General features: G+C 42.3%; 1 protein-coding gene across 6 annotated transcripts in view; it reads left to right on the top strand.

Annotated features, from left to right (window-relative positions):
• UNC13B (unc-13 homolog B) overlaps nt 1-21,041 on the top strand; it is a 223,120-nt gene that overhangs the window by 171,284 nt on the left and 30,795 nt on the right. For 5 of the 6 annotated variants that reach the window (XM_060154897.1, XM_060154895.1, XM_060154900.1 and 2 more), the window contains 4 exons: nt 14,261-14,307; nt 16,680-16,758; nt 18,950-19,024; nt 19,518-19,737. In XM_060154897.1, coding sequence (XP_060010880.1) covers nt 14,261-14,307; nt 16,680-16,758; nt 18,950-19,024; nt 19,518-19,737 — 421 coding nt within the window. Of the gene's footprint in view, nt 1-11,833; nt 11,857-14,260; nt 14,308-16,679; nt 16,759-18,949; nt 19,025-19,517; nt 19,738-21,041 lie in introns of all 6 variants that reach the window. The other variant, XM_060154896.1, reaches the window with a different exon arrangement.

Raw genomic sequence — 21,041 nt, 5'->3', positions numbered from 1 at the left:
TATTTTCTTTGGAGAAATGTCTATTCAAATCCTTTACCCGTTTTTAAATTGAGTTCTTTATCTTTTTCTGTTGAGTTGTAAGTGTTCTTTATATGTTCTGGCTATAGGTCCCTTATATACAAATTATACAAATATTTTGTATATATTTTTTCCCCAATCTGTAGGTTGTCTTTTCACTTTCTTGATGGTGTCCTTTGAAGCATAATTTTAAAAAAAATTTTATTTTGGTAAAATATACAAAACATAAAATCTATTATTTTAATCATTTTAAGTTTATTCACATTGTGCAACCATCACCACCATCCAATCTCCAGATCTTTTTCATCTTTCCCAGCTGAAACTCTGTACCGATTAAACTAACTCCCCATTCTCTCCTCCCCCCAGCCACTGGCAATCACCACTGTACTTTCTGTCTCTATAAATTTGACTGCTCTAAGTACGTCATATAAGTGTATTTGCACAATATCTGTCCTTTTGTGACTGGCTTATTTCACTTGGCATAATTTCTTCAAGGTTCATCCATGTTGTAGCATATGTCAGAATTTCCTTCCTTTTTAAGGCTGAATGATATTCCATTGTATGTATATATACTACATTTGTTTGTCCATTTATCCATCAGTGGACACTTGTGTTTCTTCTACCTTTTGGCTGTTGCAAATAATGCTGCTATAAACATGGATGTACAAATATCTGTTGGAGTTCTTGCTTTCATTTCTTTTAGATATATACGCAGAAGTGGCATTGATGGATCATATGGTAATTCTCATTTTTTTTGAGGAATTGCCATATTATTTTCCACAGTGGCTGCATCATTTTACATTCCCAACAACAGTGCACACAGGTTCTAATTTCTCCACATCCTTGCTAAATAACACTTGTTACTTCCTGGTTGGTGTTTTGTTTGTTTGTTTTGTAATAGCCATCATAATATGGGTATGGAGTAGAGTACAAAAGTTTTAAATTTCGATGAAGTTCAATTTATCTATTCTTGTGTTAATTTTGCTTTTGGTTTCATAGCTGAGAAACCACTGTCTAATCCAAGGTCACAAAGATTAACTCCTGTGTGTTTTTCTAAATGTTTTATGGTTTTATTTAGCTATTACATTTAGGTCTATGATTCATTTTGAGTTGATTTTTGTATATGGTGTGAGATAGGGTCCAACTTCCTTCTTAAGCATGTGTGTGTCTAGTTATCTCAGCATCATTTGTTGAAAAGAACATGCTTTACCCATCGAATGGTCAAAAATCAACTGGCCATAAATGTAAGAGTTTATTTCTGGACTCCCGATTCTATTCCATTGATCTTTAGTCTATTCATATGCCTCAATTTCTTTTTTTTTTTTTAATTTTTTGGCCATGCCACACCACATGTGGGATCTTAGTTCCCCGACCAGGGTTCAAACCCGTGCCCCCTGTGTTGGAAGCATGGAATCTTAACCACTGGACTGCCAGGGAAGTCCCTTGATTTCTTCTTCTTTTTTTTTTTTTTTTTTGCGGTACACGGGCCTCTCACTGTTGTGGCCTCTCCCGTTGCGGAGCACAGGCTCCGGACGCACAGGCTCAGTGGCCATGGCTCACGGGCCCAGCCGCTCCGCCGCATGTGGGATCTTCCTGGACTGGGGCACGAACCCGCGTCCCCCGCATTGGCAGGCGGACTCTCAACCACTGCGCCACCAGGGAAGCCCAATTTCTTCTTTTTGAAATACTTTCTTCACCTGGCTTCCAGAACACCTCTCTGTCTTCGTTCTCCTCCAACATTATTGACCATTCCTTCTCAAGTCATCTTTGCTAGTCCCTCCTTATCTTCCCAACCTTGTAGTATCCCAGGATTCAATCCCGACTACTACTTTTTATTTATACTCACCTCCTAGGTAATATGTTTCAATCGCATGATTTTCATAAGCATTTCCAGATTTATATCTGGCCCAGATATTGTCCAGGAACAGCAGATTCCACATCTACTTAACATCCACATTTCCTTGTGAATAGGCATCTCAGATTTGACGTATCCAAAACCAAACTCCTGATCCTTCTCCCAAAGCCCTGCCAAACCTGCTTTTCCTATAGTCTTCCTTAACAGTAAATGACAACTCTATTCTTGCAGCTAGCTGCTCAGGCCCAAATCCATAGAGTCATTCTTGACTTCTTTTCTTTCACAACCCATATCCAATCAGTTAGTAAATTCTGCCTGCTTTGCCTTTAAAAAATATCCCGAATCTTACCACTAACATCTTTATGTAAGTCACCATTTTCTCTTGTCTAGATGATTGTGGTAGTCTAACTGATCTCCCTGCTTCTACCCTTGTCCCTCTACAGTCTGTTCTCCCAAGCCAGAGTAATCCTCATAAAATGTGAGTCAGATCATATCACTTCTCTGTTCAGGACCTTCCAGTGATTTTTCTGTCTTATTCAGAATGAAAGCCAAAGTGCTTATAAGGGCCTGTAAAGCCCTATTTTAAATGGTACTCTGTGGCAAATTTGTTCCTTCACACCCGTCATGCTCTCACCTAAGGCTTTGCACTTGCTGTATGTTCTGACTGGAATACTTTTCTCTTACCACTCTGAATAGCTTCTTTACGCATTTCCTTCAGGTCTCTGCTTAGATGTCGCTTTATCAATGAGGACTCCCTGACAATCTTTTATAAAATTTTAATAGCGTAACATCACCACAGAGGGCAATATCTTTTCCCCTTGCCTGAATTTTTCAGCAGAGTCCCCATCATACATGATACAGTACACATAGTTCCAGATTCTGGAACCAGAATGCCTGTTTTGAATTTTGGCTTTGCCACTTGCTGTGACTTTAGGCAAGTTTCTTAACATCTCTGATCTTAATTTTAATCAACAGAAAATGGACATTATAATAGTATTTACCCAGTAGGGTTGTTGTGAGAAATAAATGAGCTTACTCAAATAAAATGCCAGATGTGTAATGTGTTCACTTGGTGTGAGCTACTATCATCATCTTCATCATCATTATTAGTTGTCTGCTCCTCCTACTAGAATAGAAGCTTCTCAAGATCAGGGTTCACTGCTGCATCAGCATGAGAACAGTACCTAATGTGCCGTAGGTTCTCAATAAGTATTTAAGAGATGAATCCTCACAATAAGCCTGGGAGATTGCTGGTCTTATCCTCTTTTTACAGATAAGGAAATGCAGGCTCAGATAAGATGAGTGCCTCAAGTCTTTTGACTCCCAAGTAATGGAGTTAAGATTGTTTTAACAATGAGGAAGTATGTCACTTCCTTATAAGGTAGACTATCTGGAACAGTGAGATCATTCTTAGGGGTCAGGAATTTTCCTGCAAAGAAGGTGTTATACAGACATATGTCACTTAAATTGAAAACTAAATCTCAGTGGAAAAATCCTAAGGCATTTTAGGCGGTTACGAAGCACAAAAAATTTGATTCCTAACAAGAAAAAGTTTTTTTAAACAAGAAAATGTTTGTCCAGTGGGTGGGACAAACTGAAGGGACTCGTACAGCAGTTCTTTGGGGTCTGGAAAATGGTACAGGCTATTGACTAAGAGACCTATCTTTTCTCTTAGGCAAGACACATGTTCTTTTTTTTATTTTATTTTTTTCAATTTTTTTTGAATTTTATTTATTTTTTTATACAGCAGGTTCTTATTAGTTATCCATTTTATACATATTAGTGTATATATGTCTATCCCAGTCTCCCAATTCATCCCACCATCGCCACCACCACTGCCCCACCCCACGCTTTCCCCACTTGGTGTCCATATGTTTGTTCTCCACATCTGTGTCTCAATTTCTGCCCTGCAAACCAGTTCATCTGTACCATTTTTCTAGGTTCCACATATATGCGTTAATATACGATATTTGTTTTTCTCTTTCTGACTTACTTCACTCTGTATGACAGTCTCTAGATTCATCCACATCTCTGCAAATGACCCAGTTTCGTTCCTTTTTATGGCTGAGTAATATTTCATTGTATATATGTACCACATCTTCTTTATCCATTCGTCTGTTGATGGGCATTTAGGTTGCTTCCATGAGCTGCCTATTGTAAATAGTGCTGCAATGAACATTGGGGTGCATGTGTCTTTTTGAATTATGGTTTTCTCTGGGTATATGACTAGTAGTGGGATTGCTGGGTCATATGGTAATTCTCTTTTTAGTTTTTTAAGGAACCTCCATACTATTCTCCATAGTGGCTGTATCAATTTACATTCCCACCAACAGTGCAAGAGGGTTCCCTTTTCTCCACACCCTCTCCAGCATTTGTTGTTTGTAGATTTTCTGATGATGCCCATTCTAACCAGTGTGAGGTGATACCTCATTGTAGTTTTGATTTGCATTTCTCTAATAATTAGTGATGTCGAGCAGCTTTTCATCTGCTTCTTGGCCATCTGTATGTCTTCTCTGGAGAAATGTCAATTTAGGTCTTTTGCCCATTTTTGTATTGGGTTGTTTGTTTTTTTAATGTTGAGCTGCATGAGCTTTTTATATATTTTGGAGATTAATCCTTTGTCCATTGATTGATTTGCAAATATTTTCTCCCATTCTGAGGGTTGTCTTTTCATCCTGTATGTAGTTTCCTTTGCCTGGCAAAAGCTTTTAAGTTTCATTAGGTCCCATTTGTTTATTTTTGTTTTTATTTCCATTACTCTAGGAGGTGGATCAAAAAAGATCTTGCTGTGATTTATGTCAAAGAGTGTTCTTCCTATGTTTTTTTTTTTGTGGTACGCGGGCCTCTCACTGTTGTGGCCTCTCCCGTTGCGGAGCACAGGCTCCGGACACACAGGCTTAGCGGCCATGGCTCACGGGCCCACCTGCTCCGCGGCATGTGGGATCCTCCCAGACCGGGGCACGAACCCGTGTCCCCTGCATCGGCAGGTGGACTCCCAACCACTGCGCCACCAGGGAAGCCCCTATGTTTTCCTCTAAGAGTTTTATAGTGTCTGGTCTTACATTTAGGTCTCTAATCCATTTTGAGTTTATTTTTGTGTATGGTGTTAGGGAGTGTTCTAATTTCATTCTTTTACATGTAGCTGTCCAGTTTTCCCAGCACCACTTATTGAAGAGGCTGTCTTTTCTCCATTGTATATCCTTGCCTCCTTTGTCATAGATTAGTTGACCATAGGTGCGTGGGTTTATCTCTGAGCTTTCTATCCTGTTCCATTGATCTACATTTCTGTTTTTGTGCCAGTACCATATTGTCTTGATTACTGTAGCTTTGTACTATAGTCTGAAGTCAGGGAGTCTGATTTCTCCAGCTCCATTGTTTTCCTTCAAGACTGCTTTGGCTATTCGGGGTCTTTTGTGTCTTCATACAAATTTTAACATTTTTTGTTCTAGTTCTGTGAAAAATGCCATTGGTAATTTGATAGGGATTGCATTGAATCTGTAGATTGCTTTGGGTAGTATAGTCATTTTCACAATGTTGATTCTTCCAATCCAAGAACATGGTATATCTCTCCATCTGTTGGTATCATCTTTAATTTCTTTCATCAGGGTCTTATGGTTTTCTGCATGCAGGTTTTTTGTCTCCCTAGGTAGGTTTATTCCTAGGTATTTTATTCCTTTTGTTGCAATGGTAAATGGGAGTGTTTCCTTAATTTCTCTTTCAGATTTTCCATCATTAGTATATAGGAATGCAAGAGATTTCTGTGCATTAATTTTGAATCCTGCAACTTTACCAAATTCACTGATTAGCTCTAGTAGTTTTCTGGTAGCATCTTTAGGATTCTCTATGTATAGTATCATGTCATCTGCAAACAGTGACAGTTTTACTTCTTCTTTTCCAATTTGTTTTCTTTTATTTCCTTTTCTTCTCTGATTGCCATGGCTAGGGCTTCCAAAACTATGTTGAATAATAGTGGTGGGAGTGGACATCCTTGTCTTTTTCCTGATCTTAGAGGAAATGCTTTCAGTTTTTCACCATTGAGAATGATGTTTGCTGTGGGTTTATTGTTTACGGCCTTTATTGTGTTGAGGTGGGTTCCCTCTATGCCCACTTTCTGGAGAGTTTTTATCATAAGTGAGTGTTGAATTTTGGCAAAAGCTCTTTCTGCATCTATTGAGATGATCATATGGTTTTTATTCTTCAATTTGTTAATATGGTGTATCACATTGATTGATTTGTGTATATTGAAGAATCCTTGCATCCCTGGGATAAATCCCACTTGATCATGGTGTATGATCCTTTTAATGTGCTGTTGGATTCTGTTTGCTAGTATTTTGTTCAGGATTTTTGCATCTATATTCATCAGTGATATTGGTCTGTAATTTTCTTTTTTTGTAGTGTCTTTGTCTGGTTTTGGTATCAGGGTGATGGTGGTCTCATAGAATGAGTTTGGGAGTGTTCCTTCCTGTGCAATTTTTGGGAAGACTTTGAGAAGGATGGGTGTTAGCTCTTCTCTAAATGTGTGATAGAATTCACCTGTGAAGCCATCTAGTCCTGGACTTTTGTTTGTTGGAAGATTTTTAATCACAGTTTCAATTTTATTACTGGTGATTGGTCTGTTCATATTTTCTATTTCTTCCTGCTTCAATCTTGGAAGGTTATACCTTTCTAAGAATTTGTCCATTTCTTCCAGGTTGTCCATTTTATTGGCACAGAGTTGCTTGTAGTAGTCTCTTAGGATGCTTTATATTTCTGCGGTGTCTGTTGTAACTTCTCCTTTTTCATTTCTAATTTTATTGATTTGAATCCTCTCCCTCTTTTTCTCAATGAGTCTGTCTAAAGGTTTATCAATTTTGCTTCTCAAAGAACCAGCTTTTAGTTTTATTAATATTTGCTATTGTTTTCTTCGTTTCTGTTTCATTTATTTCTGCTCTGATCTTTATGACTTCTTTCCTCCTGCTAACTGGTTTTTGTTTGTTCTGCGTTCTCTAGTTCCTTTAGATGTAGGGTTAGATTTTTTTATTTGAGATGTTTCTTGTTTCTTGAGGTAGGCTTGTATTGCTATAAACTTCCCTCTTAGAACTGCTTTTGCTGTATCCCATAGGTTTTGGATCGTCGTGTTTTCATTGTCATTTGTCTCTAGGTATTTTTTGATTTCCTCTTTGATTTCTTCAGTGATCTCTTGGTTATTTAGTAATGTATTGTTTAGCCTCCCTGTGTTTGTGTTTTTTAGGTTTTTTTCCCTGTAACTGATTTCTAATCTCATAGTGTTGTGGTCAGAAAAGATGCTTGATATGATTTGTTTTCTTAAATTTACTGAGGCTTGATTTGTGACCCAAGATGTGACCTATCCTGGAGAATGCTCCGTGCACACTCAAGAAGAAAGTGTAGTCTGCTGTTTTTGGATGAAATGTCCTATAAATATCAATTAAATCTATCTGTTGTACTGTATCATTTAAAGCTTGTGTTTCCTTATTAATTTTCTGTCTGTATGATCTGTCCATTGGTGTGAGATGTTAAAGTCCCCCACTATTATTGTGTTACTGTCGATTTCCTCATTTATAGCTGTTAGCAGTTGCCTTATGTATTGAGGTGCTCCTATGTTGGGTGCATATATATTTATAATTGTTATATCTTCTTCTTGGATTAATCTCTTGATCATTATGTAGTGTCCTTCCTTGTCTCTTGTCACATTCTTTAAAGTCTATTTTATCTGATATGAGTATTGCTACTCCAGCTTTCTTTTGATTTCCATTTGCATGGAATATCTTTTTCCATTCCCTCGCTTTCAGTCTGTATGTGTCCCTAGGTCTGAAGTGGGTCTCTTGTAGACAGCACATATATGGGTCTTGTTTTTGTATCCATTCAGCAAGCCTGTGTCTTTTGGTTGGAGCATTTAATCCATTCACGTTTAAGGTAATTATTGACATGTATGTTCCTATGACCATTTTTGTAATTGTTTTGGTTTGTTTTTGTAGGTCCTTTTTTTCTCTTGTGTTTCCCACTTAGAGAAGTTCCTTTAGCATTTGTTGTAGAGCTGGTTTGGTGGTGCTGAATTCTCTTACCTTTTGCTTGTCTGTAAAGCTTTGGATTTCTCCATCGAATCAGAATGAGGTCCTTGCTGGGTCAAGTAATCTTGGTTATAAGTTCTTCCCTTTCATCACTTTAAATATGTCATACCACTCCCTTCTGGCTTGTAGAGTTTCTGCTGAGAAATCAGCTGTTAACCTTATGGGAGTTCCCTTGTATGTTATTTGTCGTTTTTCCCTTGGCACTTTCAGTAATTTTTCTTTGTCTTTAATTTTTGCCAATTTGATTACTATGTGTCTTGGCGTGTTTCTCCTTAGATTTATCCTGTATGGGACTCTCTGCTTTTCCTAGACTTGGGCAGCTATTTCCTTTCCCATGTTAGGGATGTTTTCGACTATAATCTTTTCAAATATTTTCTCTGGTCCTTTCTCTCTCTCTTCTCCTTCTGGGACCCCTATAATGCGAATGTTGTTGTGTTTAATGTTGTCCCAGAGGTCTCTTAAGCTGTCTTCATTTCTTTTCATTCTTTTTTCTTTATTCTGTTCCGCAGCAGTGAATTCCACCTTTCTGTCTTCCAGGTCACTTATCCATTCTTCTGCCTCAGTTGTTCTGCTATTGATTCCTTCTAGTGTATTTTTCATTTCAGTTATTTTATTGTTCGTCTCTGTTTGTTTGTTCTTTAATTCTTCTAGGTCTTTGTTAAACATTTCTTGCATCTTCTCGATCTTTGCCTCCATTCTTTTTCCAAGGTCCTGGACCATCTTTACTATCATTATTCTGAATTCTTTTTCTGGAAAGGTGCCTCTCTCCACTTCATTTAGTTGTTTTTCTGGGGTTTTATCTTGTTCCTTCATCTGGTACATAGCCCTCTGCCTTTTCATCTTGTCTATCTTTCTGTGAATGTAGTTTTTGTTCCACAGGCTGCAGGATTGTAGTTCTTGCTTCTGCTGTCTGCCTTCTGGTGGATGAGGCTATCTAAAAAGCTTGTGCATGTTTCCTGATGGGAGGGAAGACACATGTTCTTAGAAAGGCTCTTGTTCTCTAAGTCCTGAAAGTTCAAGTTCCTTTTACTACAGAAAAACGCTAGATGTGCTAAACCCTCAGACTACAAAGGTGTGATAATATAGTATATGTAATTATTGCTCTCAAGAAATTCACAGTGTATAAAAGGAGATGTTTATACAGACAATTAACAATGAAACATACTAACAACATACTATCATAGAAGCGTGCAGCACAAAAGCATGGGTACCATGTATACATAGTAGAGAAGCGTCTAATTCTGTTTTTGAGAGGAAGGCAGATAAATTTTCATAGAGGCATTAATATTTGAGCTAAGTCTTTTTTTGTTATTAATCCCATATCAATTTGCAGTTTTACAGGAACCAAGATTCATGTTCCTTAGGTGCTAATGTACTTTTATGTTGCACGCACATAGACGCACACACAGTTTAATTAGTAATTTTTCAACTATAGATTTTTCTTAAAAAAACAAAAAATTCCTGTGTGGCACAAAGATCTGTCCAAATTAATCTAAACACAGCAGTAACAAAACAAAGAGCTAGGTGTGGAGGCTTCCAGTGCAGAAAAAGGTCCTTTGGAGGGGAAGCCCAAAAAGATGATCAATACACTGACTTCCTGGGAGGGCAAAGGATGGGGATGGAGAATGCATTCCCTACTATGACATGAAATCAGTTAAATATTTCAAAAGGAAAGGGGGCTAAGAAAATAAGAAAGTGGAATAAGGCAAGGGTACCTTTTACCCATCTAAATGCCTAAGTAATTTCCTCAACAAAGTAGAAGGAAAACTTCCTTCCACTACCTTCTACAGAGTTGCACTGCTTTGGGACTGTCAAAGATTGTAGCCTTTAAAGTCACCAGTGCATATTCCCTCTGGATTATCATGACTATGAGTTACAAGTTGAAGGAACTCACAGATGATTTTCTTTCAAGTTTACTGAATTTTCATGTTGGAAAGGGAGGAAGACACTTAGAAGTCTCAAATGAGGATCAAAGATTACCAAACATCCTCCATCTGATGTCAACGTGAACTGTTTTGTTGTCTTTTAATTGTGCATGGAGCCCGTCAACACAATTTGGCCCTGCCTGGTCACCCTTACCTAAAGCTTCTTGGAAAACACTCTCAAAAGGGGCACCCTGCACCACGGTAGAGGTGCCAAGACATTTTATGTGCCTGAAAATGGAAGGAATCCTCAAACAACACACACCCAATAAGCTAGCCTCCAAGTTAAAGCTCCATATGAACCACAGAATGCACTTCCCTACACTAATCTGTGGTCTCCTAACCACAGACACAGTCTCCTCTCAAGCCAGCTCAGCTTTGGTCCTTGGGGTAAAACGATGAGCACAAGTTAAAGATGTACCATATGAAGGAGGAAGTTGTAGGGAAAAGAGAAAAGAGAAAAAGGCCTTTGTGTTTCTGTAGTTCACCTCTTGAGACTATTTCCCCACCCACGGACTGAGACAGGATTACAATAACTCAGTAACTGAGGAGCCCATATGCAGATTAATTTTGTTTTGAGCTAAGTCTTAAGAATCAGTCTGAGCTCACCCAATAGATGCAAGAGGCCAGGTCATGGAGAGCCTTGACGGCCTTGTCAATAGATTGAATTTTCTTCTTTAGACATTATGGGGAACTCTGGGAAGAACAGAAGGACACAATCAAAGTAACTTTGACATGATGTGTACAATGTATTGATATTTAAGATAGTGGAGGAAGAGAGAATCCTTTCCAATTTGAGTCACAGGGTCAGTTAAAGTGTTCCTTGCCTAGTTTTCTTTTTCAAAGGGAATAGAGTGCTCTAAGGAAGTAGGGAATAGATGTAGAAGAGACATGTCCGCTTTCCAGGAAGTGTCTTTTTTATCTCACCCACTTTTCTGAAGCTGCACTGTTTTGGAGGATTCCTGTTCCTGAATTCATTCTTCTGTCAAGTCAGGTGAACCATTAGGTCATCAGAAGTAGCTTGAAAAATTGGGAACTTATGAGTTAGTTTCCATGATTCTCCCTTCTACTTGTTATGTAATATCAGTGGGTCTTTAAAAAGGATGAGGAAAAAAGAAAAGGGGAGCTGATGGGCCCAGGTAAGTGGACTTTCCTTAGAGAAGGAAGCCTTCGTGAAACACGTGTGGCCTAGAAGGCAGTGTAGTCTCTGACGAATAGGAAAGGAGTAATCTCTGGTCTTTATTCTTCCTCTCCTGCGGCTTGCTTGGGTCCTTCTGGAAGTGTCAGTTTCCTTTGGTGTATTGTTCTGGATTTGGTAGATAATCAAGCCTGGGATTGCAGTCATGGTTTTACTGTCCAGATCATGGTGACTTGTGAAAGGGCAGTGGCCTGTTGGTGCCTCCAAACCTATGGCCATTGAGCATCCTGGTCCTGGCCTTAATTCCAGGCCTTAACTTGGCCTAACTTAACTTAGGCTCTGGGAAAGCCAGGGCTTGTTGGGCAAACACGTGGCCAAGACTGTATTACAAAGTGGAAAGAGCTCAGCTACCAGGCCTTTGGGGTTTGCGGACTTATCCCAGATTCAGAGTGAACTCATGGAGCTTCTGAGGAAGGAACCCACTCTGTGTTCAGTCAGTTCAGATAGCCTGTTGGAGTGACCCTTGGTAACAAACAAAGCTGGTCTTGTGGCCCTGACCCTGCACGCAGACCACTTTGGAAAGGGGGGAAAGGGTGACTGAAATTCTCAGGTAGACTTTGTCCTTTGGTTTTTGTAGCCAAATCTGGATTCTCAACTGAAAAGCAGGGGCCAGCAAATACAGGAGGTAAGGATTCTGGGAGCTGGACTCTGTGAACTACCCAGTTGTTCAGAGGACATCTCCCTCTTCTCCATGTCCCATGAGGTTTAGCTGACTTACAACTGAATCTACTAACCTCTCTGCCCTTTTTTTCTGCTCTTTCTCTCCTTGCAGAAGGAAAGCGAGGAGCCCTTCAGGTTGTGCTCTGGCCCTTTAGGGCCCTTTTTGTTGTCAATTCTCTCCTCTCCCTCCTGAGCACAGTGCGTGTGTGTGCGTGTGTGCGTGTGTGTGTGTGTGTGTACGCATGTGTGCTTATGATCTGTGCCTCGTGAGCTTTGGCTCATGCAGCTAGTCTGTTTTTCCTGAAAGCAGTTTGTGTGCATGCTCCATGCTTGTGTGTGCTCCTGCAGACATCCCTGGAGCAGTGTGAGAATGTATGTGCCAGCATGGTGCACATTCAATGTAGCATGTGTGTGCTTATACTTGTGCTCAGTTTGACTCCCCCAGACACTGATTGCCTTCCTCTTTTCCTACTTTGCACAGTGTGTGTCCGTTTTCTACTTATTGCTGCAGATTGGCATATGCTGTAAACCCTTGCTGAGCCCAGCATGCATTCACATTTTGTATTTGAGAGCAGGAGCTTCTGTAGGCTTTTTGTACCTCTTGCCTGGGGCCGAAATGTGTGCTTCTGAGCAGGCTTCCTAGCCTCTCTGTGAGCACAAGCTTCTGTAGACCTGTGATGTGGTTTCCCCATGCCATGTGAATGCATGGTATACTAACGCTCTGTGCCTCCAAGCACTGGTTCCTGAAGACAGTAAGGGTTTCTTTTGCCAGTGATTCGGGCCCTAGTGAATACTGAATCCTCCCCCAGATGGGTGTGTGCACATGTTCTGTAGCTCTGTGTGCAAGATCTGTGCTCACCTATGTTTCCTCAGGTGCAAGTGGTGTCTATGAATGTACCTCCTATAGGCACTTTGTCTAGACCTCCTCTCATTCCCCCGGCCCTCCTTCTGTGCCCTGCGTGTGCATGCTCTATGCTGTGTCTGCAGGCTTCTGCAGACCCATTGTCCCCTCTAAGCACAGGAAATGTGTATGATCTGAGCCTGTGAACTCTGGCTGCCAAAGGCTTTTTGTGACTTTGTTTCCTTAAGCCCAGTGGTTTCTGGCAAACATCTAATTCTAGGTAGGAAATAAAGATCTGCTCAGTGCGGTGACTGTTTCCAAAGGGAGGATAAGTTCTGGTTGGTAGGATCTGGGGATTTAGGGATGGGCTACCCCTCACAAGAAGCTTAGGAGACTTGATTCAACCACTTCTGGCTGCCTTTTGGGCCTGGCCCTCTCTCTACCACATCATCCCACTCATAGAACCAGGGCAGAAGCAGCGAAATGTGGTCATGAAGGGCTATAGGCAGTAGACAGATAGGCTTGATTAGAGTACAGGCGACCTGAGAAGGGTCTTACTGAAAAGGGTCTTAAATCCGAAGTTCATCTGAAGCCTGATGCTGATCCAGCGTCATTCTTACCCACTTTTACATCACTCATTAACCTTTCCTACCTCTCCTTTTTGTACTCTCGCCTCATTTTGTCTGTAACTTCTCCCATCTTTAGCCCTCCCAAAACTTCGCCCCTGTCCAGAGCTTAACAGCTTACTTCTGCCTCCCTTGTTCTGGAGCTCATTTGCTCAGGATAGTTAGCTGGACCCAGGTCTCAGGAGGCAGGGAAGTTGTTGGGAGTGGAGGGGTACAAGGAGGGATGGGAAGCCCCAGACCCGCTTGCTCTAGGTCTGTTGAGCCTAAACAGCATGGACCATTGGTTCTCTGGAGAGCCCTGGCAGCTTTGGAACTCTCTCTGTACACTGCTTGAAGGATTTGCTTTGGGTCTCTTTACAGAAACCTTTAAAACGTGTTTTCTAACTGTTCCTTCCTTGAGTTATTTGGTGCCTCAATTTTCAACTTCTTGTAGAGCTCATAAAATTCAACAGAGTGATAATCCGAGTATCTAATCTGTCCTGGGTTCTCTTGTTAAATAGAGCTTATCAAATGTAGACTGTACTCAGTGTCAGTGAGTTAGAGCTTCAAGGAACCTAGGCCAAGTCAAATCACAAGATGAGATAGGAATCCAGAAAGACCAGGTCTGATGCTGGGGCAGCCAACAGAACTTAGGAATATAGCTGGAAGAAGACTGGCCTCCATGTGAAATTGTCCTTTTGCTTTAGTGAGGCGTGGAAGCCTGCATGGACCCTTCTCCTGGCTTTGGCTTACTATTATATATACCAGTGGGTTGTGTGAGGGGCTGAAAGTTCTGGCAGCTCTCACATTCCCAGTGGACCTTAGTCCTGGGATCTCTGTGAGCTTGGCCTTATATCCTCCCTGTTCACTGGGGAGAAGGGAGGTGAAGTACCACTCATTTCAGCAGCCTGCTTGTTGCCCTGGCTGATCATGGAATTGGCTTACACATCAGGCTGGTTATGTCACCACGTGGTGTATGTGACCTACACTGCTCTGAGCTTCCTACTTTATTGCTCACTGCTTGACCAAAGAAATATGGCAATCTCCCATCTCTCCCAGGATCTAACTTTTTTTCCTCTCTCTCTCTTTAAAGATTGCAGATGATGGTGATACCTCTTTGCCCCAGTGGCTCCCAGAAGGGTAAGTGTTGTACCACAAGGTTTCTGTGGATCTTATGCAGTCTGTTATGCTGCTTCTAGTTTTTCCCCTGGGAAGCAGGAGAAACAGCTTCATCAGCTGGATTCTGGGGAAGGAAGAGATTCCACTGTAGAGATTGCTTGGTTCTCTGGGGCAGAAGACAGAAGTCTGCAGACTGATTCCTCAGAGACAGAAGAGAGAGCTTTGCAGGGGAGGGAACTATGGGGCTCCCCTATCCTTACCTCTGGAATTTCTGATATATTGCATCATAGTGGTGATATACCCTTTATGTATGGGAATGAGGAAACTAGAAACACATCTGCATTTAGAGACAGTTTCCTTCTATTCCACTGTTGATAGTGTTGCTGATTAGATTACTCCCTGGGCTCCATCTATCTTCAGCTGTTGTGAGTCATCTACTTATTCCATTCCACTGTAGTGAAGACGTAAGTAGCGTCCCGTAGGAGCTCTGTGTGTTCTGTCTGTCTGGGAGTTTCAGACCCATGTGATTGCACCAGAGAGGCATTTCAAACTGCTCGACTGCTGCCTATAACTCACTGACTGTGCTTGGGAGAGAAGAGCGTTCAAGCGCCTGCGCCACCCACACCGCCACATACACTCGTCAGGAGCGTGAGAACCTTCCTTCCCTCCTTGTCCCACACAGGCCTTCGGACATAGAAATGCTCAGTGGCTGCCTCCTCTTCCTTGTCACCAGGGAAGAGAAAAGATTAGATCATAAAGTTCTCTACTGTATTTTTAAATGCTCCTTTTCCTTGTGATTTGTCTTTTTTATAGCAAGAGCTAAACATGTGAAAGAGCCACCCTTCTTTTGTCAAAAGCTCACTTGTGTTGCAAAAAAAAACTTCTCGGCTTAAGGAGTGCATTTTATAGTTTTCAGAATTAGCCAAAAACTTGTGGCGCCCGTTGCTTCTTCAACAGCCCTTCTTCAGGGCTTTAGCTTTCTTCTTCAAATGATTTTCAAATCCATACATGCCAGTGGAACATATCCAGGCTATTTTTAAACGGAGCCATGCCGTGATTTTCTAAATGCCTCCCTGTTGCCTTCTTTCCCTTCCTTCAGCTTAGTCCTTGGAAGTTGTCACAACTTTCGATCTACCGTTGGTGTGGTAGTCTCATTGAGAACAAAGTTCACTGCCTGTATTCAGGAAGCTAGATTATTAGAAATCAGCATGTCGGGTTGCCTGTTCCAATTCCTGGCCTTGACCCAATTTGTGGCTCCATTTTTGGCCTATATAGCTGGCAGTACACACTTACTCTTCTGTGACATTTCTCTCTTCAGACCAGCTGTGGTGTACAACCCAGCCACCCTGCTTTCCCCACCTCGTTGCTTTCATTAAAACCAAGTACATGAGTTATTTTAATTGAAGCTCAGAATAGCTTCCAAAAGGTCAGAGAGGTTTTATAGTTCATCCCCCTCATTTTATGGAAGTGACACCAGGACCCAAAGAGAGGAAGGAAGTTTGGCAGAGGACATGTAGTGAACTAGTAGAAGAGTTGGGGATGAAATCCAGTTATCTCAAGGTGAGAAGGGTGTTCTTTTGGGGAAATTCTCTGTATTTTTATTGCATATTGTTATGGAGGAACAGACAAACAACAACAAAATTAGTAAGTATAGAAAAGGTATAAAAGTTTTAGAAATCTCAAGTTTCTCCAGCTGTAATTTTTTCCTGGTCCCTGTTGATGTGACCATAGGGCTAGGCCAGACTCTGAGTCACTTTGCTGTTTCCTTCTTAAATGGTCTTTTTTCCCCCAAATGATCTTTTGGAAGTCTCTCATCCGCTTCCCCTGCCTCCATTTGATTATGCAGGCTCCTCTTTCCGTGGAGACCCTTTTTCTTCAGGAGGCTTGGATAGACAGAACTGGTGACTCTTTTACTCAGGTTGGAGAAGGTCTCCTTCTACATGTTATTGTTTGTCAGTCTTGCTCACCTAGGCAGCAGCTCTTCTGTAGAGCTATTCCTGTGGGCTCTGTTCTAGCGCAGATCAGGAAAGACTTATCTTTAGTCTGGCCTGAGTGTAAGGAGGAGCTATCTTAACCACCAATTCCCACCTTGCTTTATGGAGCACAAGGGCCTTCACATAAACAAAGGAGCCTTGGACTGGCACAGTGGGATAAAAGAGCTCTCAATCCTTGGCTAAAACCTCAGAAGGAGACACTGAGAGCAGATTCCATTGTTTGTCATCCCATGGCTTTATTTCACTCACTTTCTGTCCTCCTTACCCCTCTTAAAGGCACACGGTGGAGGTCAGTTCATCTTCCTCTGAGGAGAAGATGAGCAAGGAGGATGGAACATTGAACCTGCCAGTAACTCAAGGTGAGACTAAAGGTACTGATATGTTTTCTTCTCTCCTCAGGCCAGCTGGAGGGCTCTATGGCATTGACAGCATGCCAGATCTACGCAGAAAGAAGCCACTGCCGCTTGTCAGCGATCTGGTGAGTAAGGACACTTGTGAAGGCTTAGGCTGTAGCCTTGGGATATCCCCCATTGGGACTTGGCCAGCTTTCAGGACTGGAAGTGGGGCCTTTAGTGACAAGTATTAGTCTGATGATCAATCATTTAAAGCTTTACTGAGACTTAGCGATGGCTTCAGTAGGACCTTACATTACCTCACTCCCTTGTCAGAGCCCCAGGTTCTTCATTAGCTGAAGCTCCTACTAGAACCTTTATAGCTTGGACCCTCAAAGTTGGGCTCCAGGGTCATCTTCTAGTTATCCATCTCCTCTAGGTATCTCTATAGCCTTCTCTGATGACCTGTAATGGAAACTTCCTCTGGTCCTGACCTAGATAATTGAGATTCGTGTGTGATGGGCATGACAAATGTGACTCCTTCATGGAGGTCAAGTGAAGTCTCCCAAGGCATAGGTTTTCTAGACTATCTCTGTACCCTTGTGTCTAGCATTGGGAGGTAGTGATAACAATTTGTGGAATTGAATTGAAACAGGCTTAGGAGTTAAAGCTGATCTCAGACCTCCAGCATGACCAGAAGCTCCTATCTGGGCTCATACCTCCTAAGGCAGAATCAGCTCAAGGAATTTTCTGTAGTTTAGTGAGTAGTCGGGGGTAGAGTGGTACCCAGGTCATCTCAGAGTCCCAGAGCCAGATGTTCAGTAAGACTTGAACCCTTTTTCTTATTACCATTTTCTACTCCTATTTTCTTCTTTTTTTCTCCCTATTCAGTCTATTTTGTTTTTTCTGTCCACTCCTTTTTTGATTTTTCCTCCATACTGTGCTCTTTTTTCTCCACCAGTTTCTCCCTACTTAATTGACTGAGTAGAAGTATCCTCTGCCATTTTCTCTTCATCATTTCTTTCTTTCCTTCTTCTTCTCCCTGCTATTTGTATATCTTTCCCTTTTTCTTCCTTTCTAATGCACCTCTTTTCCCACCAACTCTTCATCAAGCTGGTTGGATGAAGATAAATTCGGATGTCATATCTTCTTTATTACGTCTTTCATTGTCTTTCATCTCCTCTTTTTTCTCTTCTTCCTTTCTTTTCTTCCTACTTTTTCTCGTCTTCTCCTTGCTCACCAGCTGTTTTTTGTTTAACTGATTGGATAGCAGTATCTCATTCACTTCTTGTTTTCCCTCCTCTGTCTTTTAACCTTGCCCATATTTCGCATTATGGCATAACTCGCCTTCTAGGCCTTGGGCCCTGGTCAGCTGTCTGGGTTGAAGACAGTTTTTAGTTGATAGAGGCAGAGGGGGTTGGGACATGTTTCCTACTTTGGACTATAGGGAAGAAACCTCTCAGTTGTCTCTGAAAGCTTTCATGCCCTTGTGGGACTTTAACATCATGTTGTTCCTTTCTCTGCTCTCCTCTGCACAGGCTATGGTAAGTGTCTCCAGAGCCCCTTTCTATGCTTTATAAGAGTCCATATCCCAAGCACCTGGGCACATCCCAACTGTTCTGCCCGCTTAGGCTGATACAGTGACTTCTGTCTGCCTGTGTCCCCTGCTTTAGGGAAACTATGTGCCTCTCCAGGGGCTGTCCCTGAAGCTTGGGCTTGGCAGATTCATGGGCCTCTCCATATAAGAGCCTGGCTAGCAGGACATCATAGCTGTCACATTTAACCCCCTACCCTGCTTGATTTCAGTGAGGCTACATTGCCCCTTTCACTCTCAAGTGCCCTGCTCATTTGGGCTTTTGGCCTCCACAGCTTCCTGGGGTTGTGTGGGCAGGGGGTGATACCAGAGAATAGAGGATATAGTATAGAATCATAGTTCCCAGTGATGGTTCTTGACTGTGACTCTGTCAGAGTTGTGTGTCTATCCTATTCTTCATGACCTGTTTTCGGACTGTAATTCTAATCTTTTCATTTTCCTTTGCCTTCCTTTAAACAAGGAGTTTCTGTGGGGTCAGATACCTAAAAACTCTTTGGATGATAGGTACCCTGAGAGAAGTGCTGTTCTGTCATTGTTAGAACAGTCCCTTAGGGCCTTGGATTTGGATATTAACCTCAGGTTCTTATTACCTATTATCCATGGCAATCCCCTGTGAATGACAGTAAAAATAGAGAGAACATAGTGAGTTATCATCAAATAGCTTTGGTCACTGAAACTCCCTCCCCAGGGCTTTGCCTAGCCCTTGGTAGTAGCCAGGGCTGACAGCAAGTCTTCTCTCACAGTCATTGGTCCAGTCCCGGAAGGCAGGAATTACTTCTGCAATGGCTACACGCACCTCTCTCAAGGATGAAGAGCTGGTAAGTGACCCATGGGCTTTCAAGAGTCCACTGGCCTATGGTCCAGTGAACATCTCTGTAGCCAAACTTACCGGGAATTCAAAAGTGTTGGGCACACTCTGTTAATGAAACAGATAGCATCAAGTTTTCTACACTGCTCCCCGAGGCAAGGGTCCAGACCAGGAGTAAACCTTAATCTCACGTTGGAGTATGTGACCACCAATGTCAGGGTTTTATGGTAAGCCTAGTTCCCTTTGTTTCTCTAAAAAAGCCTGAATACTGGGACAAGGCTCAGGCCCAGCATTCAGGTCAGACCTATCTTGGATGACCAGGAGCACATGATGTGGAGGGCTTCTTTCTGCCAGGCTGGGCTGTGGGCTGGGCCAAGCTAAAGCATCTCCTCAATTGCCGGAGGAGAAACCGGGGTCTTGAGAGCCCTGCAAGGGTCTTAGTTCTGGTATCTCCCAGCAGAGAACTGAAGTTGCTGGTGGGTGATGGGATATGTGTCTTTCAGAAATCCCATGTGTATAAGAAAACCCTGCAGGCCTTAATCTATCCCATCTCGTGCACCACACCCCACAACTTTGAGGTCTGGACGGCCACTACCCCAACCTACTGCTATGAGTGTGAAGGCCTGCTCTGGGGCATTGCCCGGCAGGGCATGCGCTGCAGCGAGTGTGGAGTCAAGTGTCACGAGAAGTGCCAGGACCTGCTCAATGCCGACTGCCTGCAGCGTGAGTCTCCCTGTGGGGTGATGGGTGGCAAACATGGGCAGCAGGGACTCTCCAAAAGAGTCTGGCAACAAAGAGCTAGGGTGGCCGGGACATCATCCCTCTATTCTACCTGATTCTGAAGTTCTTTCCTTTTTAGAGAAAGTAGGGTCCTAAGTCAAGAGACATTGCCATTCCAAATAACAGGTCTTGTAGCACTCTCTTAAGCACCTTTAGGAAAAATCCGTTGAGCTTTCTGTGGTCCTCTGATGGAGATAAAAATCCCTTCTAGGTTTCAGATGATCCCAGAGGCTATGCTTGAGTATTGTACACACTATGGTGGCCATATTGCCCAAATGACTAGAGCATGTTTAATCAGCCCAAGTGACTAGAGCATGTTTAAAACTAATGAGAAGAGAGAGTTCTGTGAGGTTCTAGGCCTCATAGAGGAACCTCCTGAGGTCTAGACCCTAGGACTCAGGGAAGCTGAAATTTATTCCTTGATTATAGTTGGAGCATTTAGACAACAGTGCCAAGAACAGAAGTTTCAAATGGATTAGGCAGAGATCCAGATGGAGAATGTGCCAGACTCCCGTGGCCCTTGCTAAATATGTGGCTTGTGCTGCCATCATAGAATGGGGAAAACAGGAGCAGGAAAAGCAACAATTCTCCGTCACAGGAGGTGGTAGCACTCTAAGTTCTTATCTCCTTGCTCCACTCCTGCTGGGCTTGCACTGCTGTAGCTAGACCCCAGGAAGAGCAGGGGTAGGGGATGTGGGATGTGGAAAAGTATTTTCTTGCCCCTCCAGGTCTTCAGGTGTTACTCAGAGCCAAGCCATAGCAATGAAAACTTCAAGGATTGTGGTAGGAGAAAGGAAGGTTGCCTTTAGACTCACAAGCAGTTCATTGTCCCAAGGAAAGATATGTGACATAAAAGGGGCCCAGGAAGAAGCCTCAAGGAATTGTTGACTTAAAATGTCTTTCTTTGAAGAACGCTAGATTGGTGCCAGTGGCATGGCTATAGTAGACATGAAGAGACAGGCAGAACATAGCAGAAGTTGGGTGCTGGTGATGACTTTGCCCAAATCCATCATGAGGGGCGACAAGCACAGGTGCCAGCAGACCCCTGCTTTAATTGCAAGAACTAGCAACTGGCTGCATAGGCTGCTTGCTGGAAGCCTCTGAAATGGTGCTCTGTAGCCAGGGTGTCCATCTTCCCTTTAAGAGCCTTTCAGAGGTCCCAGTCCAGGTAAATAGCATTGCATGGGATATGCTAAATGGCAAGAGTAGGATGCAGCCCAGGTCATTTTTCATTTATCAGAAAATAT

The sequence above is a fragment of the Lagenorhynchus albirostris genome, chromosome 7 (assembly GCF_949774975.1).
Source record: "Lagenorhynchus albirostris chromosome 7, mLagAlb1.1, whole genome shotgun sequence".
In the NCBI taxonomy this organism is placed as follows: Eukaryota; Metazoa; Chordata; class Mammalia; order Artiodactyla; family Delphinidae; genus Lagenorhynchus; species Lagenorhynchus albirostris.
Note: the sequence above shows the minus strand (reverse complement) of the source record. Positions and strands in the feature narration are given on the sequence as shown.